The sequence below is a fragment of the Athene cunicularia genome, assembly GCF_003259725.1.
Source record: "Athene cunicularia isolate RWA chromosome 1 unlocalized genomic scaffold, athCun1 chr1_part2, whole genome shotgun sequence".
Taxonomy (NCBI): domain Eukaryota; kingdom Metazoa; phylum Chordata; class Aves; order Strigiformes; family Strigidae; genus Athene; species Athene cunicularia.
The window spans coordinates 71,251,838-71,268,109 of record NW_020799092.1 but is presented as its reverse complement, the minus strand read 5'-3'; the positions used below and the strand labels follow the sequence as shown (position 1 = coordinate 71,268,109).

General features: G+C 36.5%; 1 protein-coding gene across 2 annotated transcripts in view; it reads right to left on the bottom strand.

The window, feature by feature from the left end:
- The window catches only part of GNAI1 (G protein subunit alpha i1), a 36,170-nt gene extending 19,904 nt beyond the window's left edge, over positions 1-16,266 (bottom strand). For both annotated transcript variants that reach the window (XM_026868189.1, XM_026868190.1), the window contains exon 1: positions 16,044-16,266. In XM_026868189.1, coding sequence (XP_026723990.1) covers positions 16,044-16,161 — 118 coding nt within the window. In that variant the 5' untranslated portion in view covers positions 16,162-16,266. The remainder of the gene's footprint in view (positions 1-16,043) is intronic.
- Positions 16,267-16,272: the final 6 nt, after the last annotated feature.

Sequence of the window (16,272 nt, the reverse complement as noted above, 5' to 3'; positions counted from 1 at the left end):
GGCCCGTCAACCTCAACCTAAGATTGCTTAATGCTATCTTTACCTAATGTCCAAGTAAAAGACCAATTTTTTATAAACTCACAAGTTTCTTTATACAATAGTAACAGTTCTCAGACTCTGAGCTACCATGAAAGTTCAATATCAGTTTATTAATATAAACAGACAACAGTACAAAAATGATTTGTTATTGTGACACCCAAAACATTTATAAACCAAATTAACACTTAATCTGTAAATACCTAATTATGCACTTAAGCACAAATAGGGGACAAAAGTTTAAAGATTAGCTTTATGAATGAATTAACTATCTTTTCCATTGGTTTAATATTTTTATTCAAACAATTTGAAGAATATACCCTGCATTCAACATCAATTTTGGAGATATTACTAAATATTACAACAGCATTTAATTTACATAATACTGTGAAATGTTCTGTTAAAAATTTGCCACATTTGACTAAACAAGCAGGTCAGTGTCAGGGCTAGTTACAGTATCAAAATTTAACTGTTCTGTAATACACTTTCTGTTAAGTTCTTCTCAAGTCAGATATGCATGTTTCTCTACAGTGTTGGAATACACATGTACCAAATACCTAGAATTCTCATAAAGGGTCTCTCAGTAACATAACCACAAACACTCATAATAAGTATGAAAAAAAGTCATTTATTACAGAGTACGTAACATCAACGGTGAGTTCCTGGAAGATGCATTCCCCCATTTTATTTAAAGTAAAATAGAAACAGCTGTGTTTGGTTTGGGTTTTTTCTTTAAACTGTATGCAAAAATGCCTGCAGCTTGCCTAATAATTTCTGCAAAAATATGTAAAAAAAAATTACACCTTACTGTCCCATACTAAAAGAAGAGTCGTCATTTTTCACTCCTGAATGCAGAGCGCAGACAAGTTTTCTGATGGATGCGTTTGTAAAATTTCCTCCTTTATCTCAGTATAAGCTGCCCATAAAGCAAAATGAGAACTAACTCTAGTTTAAAAAGTTTTAGACAGGAGCAAGCAGTGTTCAAGTGACAGCTGCATATAAAATGTCAGAGCTAGCTGTACTGTCACAACCAAACCCTACCCAAATTTAGACAGACTTGATTTTATATTCCTCAATCATCTAGTAAAGGATGCTATTTATTGCCTAATACTTAAGCATGATACTTGACTTCAGCTTCACTACTGCCAATAATTTGAACAGACAGTCTTTATTGGCTCAGTCACTTTTTATGTATAACATAAAAAATATTAATAAAAAGACATGACAGTGCTGCTCTCCCTTGAGAAACAGCAGTGTATCAGTTCTGCATTTGTAAGAATGGTGGGCATTTTTTGTTTGCTTACTTTTAAATGCAAGTGTAAGTTAACTGTTAGGTCATCATTCTGACAAAAGAAAGTTTTAATAACTGATCAGTATTTTCATCTCTTGCACACTTTGTGTCCTTTATGCACTCCTCAGCACAAAAAAAAAAAGGCAACACATCCTATGAAAATCCAATTTTAAAACTTTTATTGTCATAGTTCAGTAGGAATATACCTTCAACTAAGTCTAATAACTCTTACCACACCTGCCTGCCAGGAAGCAGATAGATCCCTATGCTTCATTATGCAGACTGACAAGTGTAGAAGCAAAACATGTTCAACTTAATCAGCACAATTTAACACAAGAAATGGCTGAACCACGTTTTCCTCCATGGATTCTACTACAATCTGATGGGTCTTCTGCCTCAAAATTTAGTAACCAAGCTCTACCTTCACATGTCAATACTTCCACAGCTAGTATTGGTGCTATCCAAAGCAGTCACTTACCTAGATCCAGTATGAGTTATAATATCACTCAGTGAATTTGTATCTAGCATCTAAACCCAGGCCTATGACTACCCCTTCTGCACCATCCATGGCACAGTTAAGCTGAAGCTCAGCTAAATAAGAGAGACTTAATTTGTATTATAATTTTTCTCTCAAAGCCAAGTTTCAACTTTGGAAAGAGGTAAAAATCAAAGCATCTTCATGTTCAAAAAACCAACCAAAACAAACATTTAACAGCTCAACCTCACGTATAGTACCCTGCAGAAACTGAATAGGGCTAGCAAAGCTCAAATAAATTTAAGGAACAGCTAAAGCAATGCATGATTCTCCAAACTGCTATTTGGCCAGTTTCACAAGAACTTACTAAAAAGTATGAAAAAGATAGACTTAACTGAACACGATCTTAAGGGTCTTTTCCAACCTAAATGATTCTATGATCCTATGACTCACTATCATGAAATTGTAGCAAACATCAGATTCAAAATATTCTTTTACTTTCCAAATGGAGCATGCCTGTGTTTAAAGAGAACTGAAATAAGTATTCTATAATTTGATTAAAAATAACAGGTCAGCAAAAATGTTACTTTAAACTACTCAGTGTCTCATGATTTATTATCCCACACACTGCCTACATAGCAAGCATTCCAGAACTACAAATTTCTAGAACAAATGTTTTATGCACCCAAGCACGGAAACTGCTGTTTGTAAGTGCTGAGATCTTAATAGTAATATTTCTAACTTGTGAAGCATTTAGTAATTGCTTACTGGAGAAACTAATCAAATACCAAAATAAAACAAAATGCATCCCTTTCTGGGGGAAACCAACTGTCAAGTAAAACAACTCCTAATAGCACAAATATACTCGTTGAAACACTAACACAGAAAAAACTGCAGACTAAATTTTTGGGAAAAAAAACTAGATTAAGAGAAGTTAGATAAAAGTTGAAGATTAGAAGAGGGCTGGCTTTGAACTACCAAATCAGACAAATGAACAAAACCCACAAGCAAGAAGAATAGTCTTGTATGTTACCAGAAGAGAGCTCAAGTACAGACACGAATAATTAATATAGAATGTTCAATGGATGCGTGTCAAATTTTCAGACTGTATAACAGGAGACATGCACCAGAACCTGTAACATAGACACACAGAGGAAATTTAAGACAAAACACACTGTCTCGTAGATTGGTAGATTCACCTACTGTAAAGTCCTTTCCTCACAACTCTCCTATCCAATCCTCTGTCAGATGTTATTCACAGTAGAAAGCACACAATGAATGGTGCCTGTTGCTCAGCTGCCACTGGTCACAGCACAAGCTAAATGCCCAGTGACTTCTAATGTTTCTGCTACAAGGCCAGTAATCTCTTACAAAAGCACACAACAAGCAGATAGCTTGGGCATTATGATCTCTTAAATTTAATCACCTTATGACACATTAACAGACATGAGACTTAAATTAGAATTCAAGCTGTTAATCACTGTTACTGTATCCAAAATACATCAATGCTAGTACAAGAAACCCACAGTGAAAACTTGCTGTTACACATCCACTAGACAGGTTGACCACTAAATGAAACATTTTCTGACACCAGAACCCACACCGCTTAATCTCCCTGAATAATTTTTTTGGTGTGTGTGTGTCTTGTGGCCTTACTCCCCTTTTTTGAAGCCACCAAGAAGTTACACTTCTTATCTATTCTTCTAAATCTGGGGCAGCTGTTGCCACTGACAGAGTTTATGATCCTTTTCCCGTTCCCAACTGTTTTCACATAGTCAACCAAAGGTTGACAGTACTCATTACTTACAACGTGGCATTAGTCTTGGAATTTCCATAGCTACTGGAATTTGAATGTGCCAGGAACCTCTGAATGAGTTAAGAAAGAAGCTGATGAATAATACCTGTAAGAAAATATTTCAGTAATTTAGCCATGCAGCAAGAGTGTAAAGCCCAGATTACATCTGGTTGAAACCACAGGAGTGACAGATTCTAAAATTATAACACTGACTCAGATAAAAGACCTGAGATAATTCTCAAAAGTTTCAGTATCTGCATGCTGGCTTAGTTCTACAGAAGCAGCACCATTTAAATCTATAAGCCACTGTCACTTTTGTAAATTTTCTAACAAATCAAGAATTAATTACAACTAATTATTTGTTTCCTGTGCCTTCAGTATTGCTCTTATTTATTATTAGATATTTTAAATCGATAGTACACAACAAGATAGTCAATATATTATATATAAAGCATCATTTAAGAAAACTGTTAATATAAAATGTTACCTCAAGAAGCAAACACATATTAACTCCTGTTAGCAACCTGTGTGTTTATTCAGGCCTAGACCTCCAATAAACTGCTTTATGTTTCTTAGATACCCAGGCTATTACTATAGTCAACACATAAGCAAGTAATAAAGACTGTATTAATTAGTTTAGTATTGAAACAACAAAGAAAAAACATGGATTTATATTCAGTATAACCTCTGGAACTCAATGAATTCTAAAAAATAAAGCTTATCGTGAAACAAACAGCACACACTCTATTTTGCAGACCTTAAGGTTAACTTTTATTCACATCTTTATCTTCAGAAGTATGAATTGACTTTCCAGCTATTCCAAATTTTCTATTGGTGCTTAACATCTTTTTATGAAATCTTTTGGCTTTGAATTTGATGCATATGATAAGCAGACACCTTAGCAGAAATTTTATGTGCAGTTTTATGTACAACACACTTGAATGCATGCCACATTTGAATAAAAATATTTAGCTCTTCAAAACTGTTCTTATAGTTAATAATCCTCAACTGCTTCCAATTACTGGCTGTACAGCTACTGCTATGTAGTAGGAACCCATTTATCAGTATGTGTATCACACCATAACCATATTGTGGACTCATTGCCTCACTACAAAGGACCATATCAGTACAATCCCAAATGTCATATTTCAGAAACTCTGTGAAACGTTCAAAAGGAAATATGGTACCTTGGAATTTAATCTATTTTAAAAAGATGCATCTGTTGAGAAGGTACAAGAGAACTCTTAAAAAAGAGTATCATTGCCTTAGATGGACAGTGCCATTGTACTTTAAGATCTGAAGCATTTTCTTCAGTTAAGATATAGGAGTAGCTTCCTTTGTGTGAGGTGCCAAACCCAGAAGAACCATCATGAGAAGCAGAGACTGAAAAGTTTGGAGATAAACCTATTACCTACACCAGAAATTAAATAAGGGAATGGATGCACATTTAAAGAGGAAAACAATAGTCATCACGCTAGCGGCTGGACATAAACCACATCACCAGTGGCTAAAAGATTTGTAGCTCCAGATTTATCTAACACGTCAATTATGAAAGCAGCTTGGTAAGATTATCAGTTGACTACTCAATTGTATCAAAGGCCAGCCTCCACACAACTATCCTTTCTAATATCTTGGAATCTCCTCAAAATTTGAAGTCCAGAAACTCATTAGTGTTTCTGATGGAATTTCACTAATAGCAAATAACTGGTCTTATCTTCAAAATTAAAACAAGATTTAAATTTGTTACTTAAAAAAATTGAACCGGTTATCTTCTGCGATATGTAGTGGTACACTCAAAATCAATCACTACCTAATTTGAAATCATCATATGAAAGAACACGATTAAAGACCTTCTAGAACATGAGTTTGAGTGGACATTGTATATGACCACAATACATGACACAAATGATGAGTGCTCCCACAGAAAGAGCCACCTCCTTTGCTCTTACAATGTTTACCAAGACACTTACTGCCAAATTCCGCCAACAAGTACAGCATGCCTCATTCAAACCTCTAAATATTTATCTAATGAACCTCTAGAAATCTGGAGTGCCCTGACATTTTTCTTAACAGTGTGGTTGGCCTTCATGGCCTTTTACTGTTCACTGAGCTATAAATATGCTATGCACAGATGATATGTTCAGTGACTGAGATACTAGAGAGAACTTCTACTACTAAGCAGACTATCATTAATCACAAAGATACTTTACAAAAAAATTCACCACTGCAGAGGCAGAGCAACTGCATGGAATTTACAACATATTATCATCTCAGACTTCACTTGCAATTCAGAACAACATTACTGTTATATCATCTACAATTGTGACAGATCTGACTGCCCCTGCTACCTCCTATTACTGTGTAACTGTACAAAGAGTTCAGGAAAAATCAGAGAGCAAAGTGTGTTCATTCTGTATCAAAGCAGGAAGATGATCTCTGAATAAATCAAGTTGAGATTTACTTGAAAGTTCTACGTGTCATGTAACACCAAGGCATTATTTGCAAATGACATAAATGGGGTACTGTCAAAAGTTTGTACCAGGGCAAATGCAGTTATACTAAAAGTCAGCCCATTTATTGTAAAAGTAGTACAATAAACTTTAGTTCACATAAATTCTGTCTTCATCCACACCCAATTTAACAGTTTTTCATCTTGTAGCTCAAGGACTAAGATACACAAAAATAAGGAGGATAAGCAAATTGATAGTTGACCTAAACTGACTACAGAAAGGCCTCCACCAAAAAATTGTAAGGATTACAAACTTACACAGTTGAAATGTTAAATGAAAAGATCTAGCTGTCCAGACTGATCTTTTTCAAAAGTAAACATTTTCAGAACTCTTATTTGTATTTGACCCAGGAAAGAAAAGTCACGTGTGCAACTCAAACATTCCTGTGTTACACGCACTTTCCACAAAGCTACCTACAAGCACAGTATTATTTGTGATTAACAGTACTAAAAAAAAAAATCTAGCCTTTTTTGTTGTTTAAACAAACTTAGCATTTAACTGGTCTCTAATTAAACTGAGAAACCTTTGAAGTATATGAAAATTTCAACCCATTCAAACAGGCAGCTGCACCCAAACAAGCCCAGAGCAAGGAATTAGATACCTACACAAATAGCAGCTTGTTAGGCCTTAAACAAGTATATTGTCAAAGCCCAATCTAATTGAACCCCAAAAGGTCCCATGTTGCAGAAGACAGAAAATAACCTAAGTAGTCTCTCATCTAGGAATTAAATGACACCCTTTGCTAGCTGAGGCACTAAAGCACATTAGAAGGAATCCCTGTCAATGTCTTCAAGAGCTTCAGAAAGCATATAATAGTTTTGCCAAGAGTTTACCAGATTTATTAAGGATCAGTAACTGAATCTGCATACAGCTGAGAAAGACACTTTCAAACCACTTCAAGAAATATTTAACACATCAAGAATACAAGACAACACTTAAATGAGACTTAGCAGTTTATTTTCAGTCCACCCTTGTACAGTACATAGATGGTAGATTCTGAAATCAACGAGCATTCAAAATAACATTTAATTAAATAAAAATCTATAAATACTCAAGACAATTGTTGTTTACTCTGATATTGCAAAATATTTATCTCCTGTCATAGCAAGTTTTAAAGTTGCATTCCAATACTACATTCACACTGCATGCTCTTTATAATATTAGTATAACTTTACTGTTTTAACAGGAGACTAATGGCTCCACAATACTGTCTGGACACTGAGCTGGCAGTTATGCTTCTTGTCCACTACCATCTTGCATCTTTCACAAAGTGCTAGGTAGAACAGGATTCTTCCTAGTCAAACCTACAACCTGGAAATTAGAATAGCATAAGGAAACATAGGTCTGAGACTCCTTGGACTTTGAATGAAAACCACCCCCTACCTCCATTTTCTGACCAAATGCCTTAATCACCACACTCCTTAAGAAAGACTGGCACCATCTCCTATTCCAGCGATGACGTTTTGAAATAAGTGGGTTCTGAATAGAGTTTAACATGTCTACCAACTGGACCTTGCAAGTGAACACAATTTCACATTATTCCTAACACTATTCTACAGTACACTGTGACAGAGAAATGCAGAAATTGAAAGACTATATTCTGCAACCATTTTCCCCTCCACCCACTGCTACGCATTTCCATCAGGCTATCTGCATAAGTCATGTATCTCCTCCTCAGCATGCTTTTATTCAGGTCCTCACCAGACCATGATAAAGTACCAGTTAAACTGTCCACTTTAGCAGCAAACTTAAGTCCAAACTGGACAGCCAATCTGGCTATTAAACCAGCACAAAACTGGATTAAGTATTTAGAAGTGCCAGGGAAGGGCAAAACTATTCTGTCAGATGTTGCAAAAGCACTCTCCTTTTGAGCAACACAGAGCTTCTAGAATGGCTCAACTGCTTATTAGACAACAGATACTGCTATTTCCAGCATTCCGCTATGGATTTAGAAAGTAGGCAAGAACCTCTTGAGCTTTTTACTGGAAAATGTTAAAAAAAACCCCGAGATTCAGAACCTCCTTACAATCATGAAAACTCCTATTATGAGCCAAACAACTTAAAACAGCTTCATCCATGTAAAAAAACCATGTAGTTGTATGCAAGAAATTATTTTATCAATTTTGCAAAGGGAAGATGGGCTACAGGTAGCCATTTGATGCCAATAGTACTTTCATCTCAAGAAACAGACTGTTTTAAATTCTAGAAGACATTAAAAATTATAAGCCTGCTTCACAGCTTCAACAGGAATTTTCATTACAGTACATTGATTTCTTCTTTAAAAGTAATCTGTTTAGAGCAATGATTGTAAAGACTTCCTGACCATTCTGGTTGCCTAGATATTGTTACATTTCACTAAAGATTTAATCAGGTACCTTTGCTAAGTATATTTCGCACTTCAAATGCAATACTACATTTCTCAAAAGCACGCAAGAAAAAGTAATGAGGTCAAGTTTAATTCTAAATTGAAACACTGTATATTTAAATGCTGTTGATTCCTTTAAATAAGTACCTTTACAAAAAGTATTTCCTAATTTCACTATCAATTTATATAGGTACATATAACACTGCAGTTTACATGCATCTCTAAATATAAATACATAGTGCCCATAGATATATGTCAACACCTCTACTTGTTTTACATTGATCCCTAAACATACAAGAAATTGTGTTATTCAGAGCTTCAATAATCCTTTAATTACCGAAGCCAAGAAAGGAAAACAATTTATTTGCCTATCATATGTTTAACATCTCTTAAAGAACTGGTTCCTAAATGTTCAATGTCCATTACTCCCATCATTCAAGATCCTAAAAATAATAATATTATAAATTTTTTTTAAATTACGCAGAAATATGGTTTTCAAGTAAGGGACAAGCCATCAAATAAAGTGGAAAGTTAGAATTTGGCCTGAACAGATAACATTTTCAAATCAAGGAATAATGCACATGGGTATCCATGATACTAGGTGATTGTTTTGCAATTTTTCTGGCACAGAACACATGAACAGACACATGAAACTTTATCCCCTGTTACATATTTGAGCTATAGATAATTCCAAAGACTTTGAAGTTGGCTCCACAGCTTTGTAAATTCTGAGGGCAAAGCCATGACGATGAGAAACATCTCCCAAAGCACCAACTCGCAGTCACAAACATGGATAATTAGTCTATGACATCATATCATTCCTTCATTTCCCATCCTGATTCTCATTAAGAAATATTATTTTGTCTTGTCTGCTTCTACTTAATGAACAAGGAGAACAAAATATGTTTAGCATTAAGAAATTAGTTCAAATCTTTTATTGCAGAAGCATACACTCCTAGTACACAAGTGTCAGCAAAAAGTTTGGTTTTTGCCTTAATTGTCTAATAAATTCCAGTATCTTAATTATTCTTCCACTCAGAAATCTCACTAAGTTGAGCCACTTCAAAAACTCTGTATTTTTCTGAATAGTGAGAGCAAGAAGTTTTGTGCGCACAAATTCAAAGTTCTGATTTTTGCAGCTGCTCTCTGTATTAATGTAAATACTTTTTGGATACAGAATCTCTCAGGTGAAGCCAACTAAGTTCCACTTACAGAATAACAAAACAGTAATTTACCCAAAGCCTAAAGTAACAGTAGGACATTGAGCAAAGGCGGTAATAAATAGAACAGCTGACCTCAGTAAAGCTGGACAATGACTAAGACTCAACCTCAGAATAGCAAGTTTTCATCAATACAGGTTCTTCCATGCACATCTTGGAAAAAAACTTAATAGCTAATTATCAAGTCAGTTCAGATCTTTATTTCAGCGTTTCCATGGCAGAAAAACTTCACACTTAACAGAACATCTTAAATATCTCTTTTCTACTTCCAGTTTTCTACCTCCACATTTGCAGGATAACATATTACAGGAAACACTGCATATAACCATCAAGCTCAGTGGCAAAACTGACTTCAGAACTTCATGCCCTCTGAAGCTACTCACGGCTTGGTTTTGAAATATTTAGCCAGACTTTAGGATGTGCCAACTACTCAGTTCTTCCTTCTCAGAGGACCAAAACAACTAAAAGGTAAAATATGGCAAAGGAACAATCCACTTGGCAATATGATTATATAAATCAGCACAGCCTAACTCTTTACAGCACAAAGCCTGAGTTCAAGTTGTGCCAACACAACTATGCAAGGAGCTACACTGTAAACTTTAGTTCTGAAGTGAGTTGAAAATAACTTCACAAACAGCTTAAATACACAATCATTTCAGTAATATAATCTATAGGACTGTAGTAAACTGCCATTATCGGCACAGTGATGGCACAATAAACTGTGCTGCCAGAAAAAGTAGGAAGAAACTAATTAAAACCATGTATTACAGAATTTATGTGTAGTCTTGAGGCACCACTGATGCTGTGAGTGAACAGCTTAGCAAGAACCTTACCAGAGCTTTTTTGGTCAGGGCTGGGGGGCACGAATAGAAGAAGCATTAAATTGTTTTTAAAAGGCAACTTGAAGGAAAGTATTTTGTTAAGCTTAAAATGTTTTCTAATGCTTAAAGTATTTTTAAAAAGCCTTAATACCTGATGGAAAAGATAAAAGTAATTTTTATATATCCATAACTACACTTTTTAATCAAGAGACAAAAAAAGCAAAGTCACCATTAGTAGTATCATGACATAGTACAAAACATACAGTTTCTCTTTAGCTCTTTCTGAAACATGTACTGAAGTAAATTTTTTCCTAAAAATGTTAAAGAATTAAATCATGATACAAACATAAATGGTGACTTTATAAAGAAACTTCCAAAATGAAGATTTAAAATAATAATGTAAGAGATGACCTGACATCTCTAAAGATAATTTGCATTGTAGTGAAGAAGTCTATACACACATTAAAGACCAATATGATGATGATGAAGTAAATTATGACACCAACATTAAAATCGAAAGAGACAAAAAAAACCCCAAACTGTAATTATACAAACACAACGGTAACTGAATGGCTGTGTTTTCTGTACATCCATGAGCCTCCTTTCACAAAAGCAAGGGTGATTATTACACTATGGGAATCTAGTAATTTTAACTCTGTTCTTTGAAATTATTGTTATATTTAATACAAAGGGTTGAGGATTTCATTGACTTAACTACAAAATCAGATATAAAAGTCCACATAAATAACATCCTGACTGCCAGAATGCAACTGTACAATAAGAGAGCTCCTAGTTTAGCACTCTCTCTAAACCTAAGCAGACAGGCAGAAAGCTGGGGGAGGGGGAGAATGGGAGACAAACAAGACCTACAAACAAAAAAACCACCCCAAACTTTAAACACTTCTTTTAGGTATGACAAAACAGCTTTTAAATAAGAGGTCAACTTTGTAAATATCTATAGATAGTTGTCTCCAAAGGTGAGACAGGAAGTATTTTGTCAAAAAAATGTTTTAGACTAGGCTGGCATAACTTAAAAAAGATGAGGTCAACATCTCTGAAATGTGCAATACTTGTTTGTGAGAATACGGCTTTTTTGAGAAGTTCAGACTTCTAAAGTCTTTTTTATCTGCAAGTATGGAGACAGAAAATACTCTGGAGGGAAGGCAAGAGAAGTATGGTACAAACGGCATACATATATGTTTTTTTATTCCTATGTGCAGTCAGGTCTGCAGAAAGGCAGGTATTGCCAAGGACTGCAAAGATCATGCTGTTGAAAAGATGTGTATGCAGTGGGAGTCAGTTGACTGAGCAGACAGAAAGATGCAGGTCTGTAACAAAAAACAAACAAACAAAAAAAAACAAAACAACAACAACAACAACAAAAAAGCAGCCAGAAAAAGATGCCCGAGATTTGAAGATTTAGAACAACTGAATAGAATTGTTCTGCTTACTGCCTTAGGGAACAGGAAGAACTGCAGTGAAAAAGATTAAAAGCAGTACTCTGTCTTAAGTTAAAACACAGGCAACTTTAGGAATGTGACATATCAGTGTTCCAGTATGAATCACAAGGATCTATTCAGGAATGGAAAAGTGGCTCTGCTGATCATGAGTACAAAGGTATCCACTGAACTTAAATCTACAAACATGATTTTCCAGAAAGAAGACACATAATTACAGTTGTCAGGCATATAGTCTGTGACCTCCTAGATCCCAGGATCCACCCCTGAAGAAGTTTAAGATGTATCTATTGCTTTTTTCATTCATACCTGAACACTGAATTTGCTATATTAGGTGAAGAATTTGATAATCCAGAAGACAAAGCACTAATCCTATAAACTCACGCTGCCAGTTTGAATGTATTCATAAAACTTGATGCGTTAACCTCATACCAGAAGGCTTTCTACTAAATGAGGTACTGCCTGTTCTCCTGCAGTTGGCATAAATTCAGTCTTATGTGCTTTAGTTAATTCAACAGAAACGTACTTGCAAATCCACACCTGATCTGGATCACATGTATATTAATGCAGCACACAGATCAGTCACACAGAACCACCATCTCCCAACACAAGTAGAACTACATTCATTCTGCAGGCATCACTGGAATTTTTATTTGTTGAACACTAAAAGTTAAGATGAGGAACCATGGAAAAGAAAACCAACTCAGGCCTACTGCTTTCTCTGCTTGGAAACCAGCCAAAATATACACTGCTTTTCAAAAATCTTGTTCACATTAAGTATATGAGATTACCTACAAGAAACAACAGCAATAAAAATACAATAAAACAAAGTATTACTTCAAACAATTAGGAAACAGAAGTTTTAGGAACCATCAACCTGACACAGAAATATTAAAGTGCTTAAGGAAAAGTAATTTTGTATGTTACATTTTTAGAGTTGGACAATATACTAGACTGCACTTGCATTTTTTGTTGAGTTCCTATGAAATATAAGTATTTCTTTGTCAACCACCGATAGAAAATAATTTTAAATGGAAGAAGCTCATTTATTTAATGATTTGAAAAAATAAAATCACCTAATTCCATGTATAAACAAGCATTTTTCCATTTGGCTTACAAACTATATGCTCAAATTCAGCTTACTTCTCATGATGATGACAGTTCTCAAATTTTCCAGAAAAGGTTCTCCTGCTGTTGGGATAGCACATTGAAGTGCATAGAATTAGAAGGTTAAAATATTGTTACACACAGATAATGTTCAGAATCCAGTATTTTTATTCCAAATGACCTGCAGCCAAATTTGCACAAAACGATACACCAATTTACAGGTTGAAATCGGTATTTACAGAATGAAATAAATTAAGATAATCCAGGCCAACGGTATTTTTCACATCTTAAATATGTCTGCTTCTTCCCAGAAACAGGACAACAAAATCTAAATCTAACATGGAGCAGTGATTTTGTTCACAAAGTCATGGTTTAGGTAGAGCAATGTCACATCTCTCCTGTAATTAAATCACTGCAATTTCCTGGTTTAGAAAAACCTTTTGAAAAGCATATAATGGAATAAATTAAATTTAAAGGCTAGAAATAGACTGATTTTATAAACACATCTTCCCTCAGCTGAGTATCCTAGCTCAAGCTTCAGTAGGATTCTCTAATCACCACACAAAAGTACAGCTTTTGTAGATGTTGGAATAAATCTGTCTGATTGGGTCAATAGCTGTACAGCTACAGGCTCTTTTTCTACATAAGCAAGGTACTTTAGATGCCTCTCACACATTGTATTTTCCTGGCAGCAGACCACAATTTGTACTTTTCTTTTTATTTCAGTATCTTTTTAGCAGAACAAGCCCATAAATAGATGTAGGAGTACAACCGAGTAGATGATAAACTATGACATATGGGCTGAACAAGCAATTGGGAAAGTGAGCGATGAGAAGAAAGTGACTCTAGTGGAAGTAACTTTAAATAGTTTCACCATCAGATAAAGCATTCACATAACATTTAAGACATCTGACACAGTTGCAAGGAAACAGAAAAACTTTCATAGTGAAATACACAAATGCATCCATGGGTGTATATGCAAAACCTCATTCTGAGTTCAGTTAACATTTAGGCAGTTTTTGTTTAAAGAATAATTCAAACACTAGTCCTAACAAGTCAGCCTGCTAGTTTTAACCCCTCTTTTTATTAGGGGAGTGGGAAATACTGAACACATACAAAAAAAAATTAGAAGACACATGTATTTGAGCAATTGTTCCATATCCTAAGATTTCATGAGATTTCAGGAGAAAAACGTACTTTCCTCAAAAGCTTTTCTGTATGAGATACATAGAATTTATAAAAATCTAAAAATAAAAGCTTGTAACGCAGGACTTATGTATAAGAGCACTAAACAACTGAAAAGTGACAAAATTCATTCTCAAGTTTAAAGCATCTTTCTATAGATGTGGACTCGACCCATTATCCACAGAATACGGTTAAAGATAGGAAGATGACTACCAGACTACATGTTCCATACAGAACAGGAAAATACTGAAAAAACATTTTAAATGCCTTGCCAGAAGGCATACAAAGCATTATTTTGCCACCTCTGACTCTGAAAAAGTCAGTAACATCTTCTGCTATTGCTCGCATACAGGATAACCTTTCCACACAACAATCTGAGGATTCCAAAGGTCTGTAGGACTAGACAAAGTACCAGCCAAAAGCCTAACACTCTCAGGAAAACAAACCAAAAAGAAAAGCTTTAAATGTTTCTCTCACAAGCAAAATTTTAAATTTATAAACGCATTTTAAGATGATTTTTCCATACTAGGTTTGTTTCATCTCATCTACACATGAAAGCGCTTCAGTCTCCTGTACCCTTCTGGAGCTATTTTAGAATCTAGCAACAGCAAGAAGTTATTTAAGAGGTCTACTACAACGTTTGTAGTGAACAGAACACTGCAGACGAGCAATCCAGAAAAATTAAAGTCGAGGGGAGTGACAAATGGGGCAGTCGTTTAAAAAGTTTGCCTGAAACTGTACCTCTGGGAGGGGAAGGGTAGCACGAGGAAAACTGCCACTCAATAGCTACTTAACTCCGGATCAGATGGATCCAGCCGGGTTTACACGGCATATAACTGCAAAACTCCCACAACATTAACACAATGCAAATCTCACAGCATTCAGCTGTTCGCAAGCTGTACGGTAGTTTCAGTCCCGCACAGAGGTATTTCCAACCAAAATCCTCATTTTTTTCTTGTAATTTTTAAAAATCCGACTTTTCTTTACACAGAAGCATATGACTTAAAATATACAAAAAAGCTAGCTTCAAGCACTTACGAGAACTCAAGAACACGATAGCATGAGTCACTAGATTATACATTTAGAATCCCCACCAACGTTGTACTTCCCGTCGTAAGATTTCTGCAACATAAGCAACTTCCACAAAAACAATGCGAAAAATGAAACGATGCTTTGCTTTGTGTTCCTTTGATGCCTTCTGTACCTTACTCTTACAGCAAAAGTTTAGGAGATGTTCGGCTCCACAAGAAACATTAATAACAAACATCAACCTAAAATTTCCTTCCTCTGAGCAGAGGTACACAGAATCTACGTCAAAAGTTTAAGATGCTATCCTCTCCATATTGGAAGTTAGGGCCCGCTCTAAACAAGGGCCCCGGGACTCACTGCGCCGTGCCGTTACCCAGGACGGCGCTGCCTCCAACCCCGACAGAAGCCGAGGCACCCACCTGCCTAAGCGAGCTGCTGTGCCTCCCCTTACCCCGAAAACTTTTGAGGAGCCGTAAGCATCCCCCCCCACTACGGCAGAACAGCGGTGCCTCTGCCCCGTTCCCCGAGGAAAGCCTCCCACCGCCCAGCCGCCCTCCACGCCCGAGAAGCGGGGCCGTGTTCGCAGCCATCCGCGGGTGCCACGCTGACTGCCAGCGGGCTCGGCGGGCACCTGCCCCGCCCTCGCCCCGGCGGGGGCTCTCACCTCAGGGCTGGAAGGCGAGCGGGCACCTCACCCCACGGCTTTGGGGGGGGCTACCTCCGGGGCACCCTCACCTCACGGGAGCTCTTACCTAAGAGGAGCAGCTTGACCTCCCTGGCCGCCTTCTCGCCATCCTCCCGCAGGTTCCTGTCGATCATCTTGCTCCTCTCCACCGCTGCCTTGTCCTCGGCGCTCAGCGTGCAGCCCATTTTGGGAAGGGGGCTGTTTTACTTCGCCAGAAGAGAAGCAAGGGAGCGGCGGGGCTTCGCGGCGCTGAGGAGGGAGGGGGAGTGAGTGCCTTCCCCGCTCTCTTTCGCCTT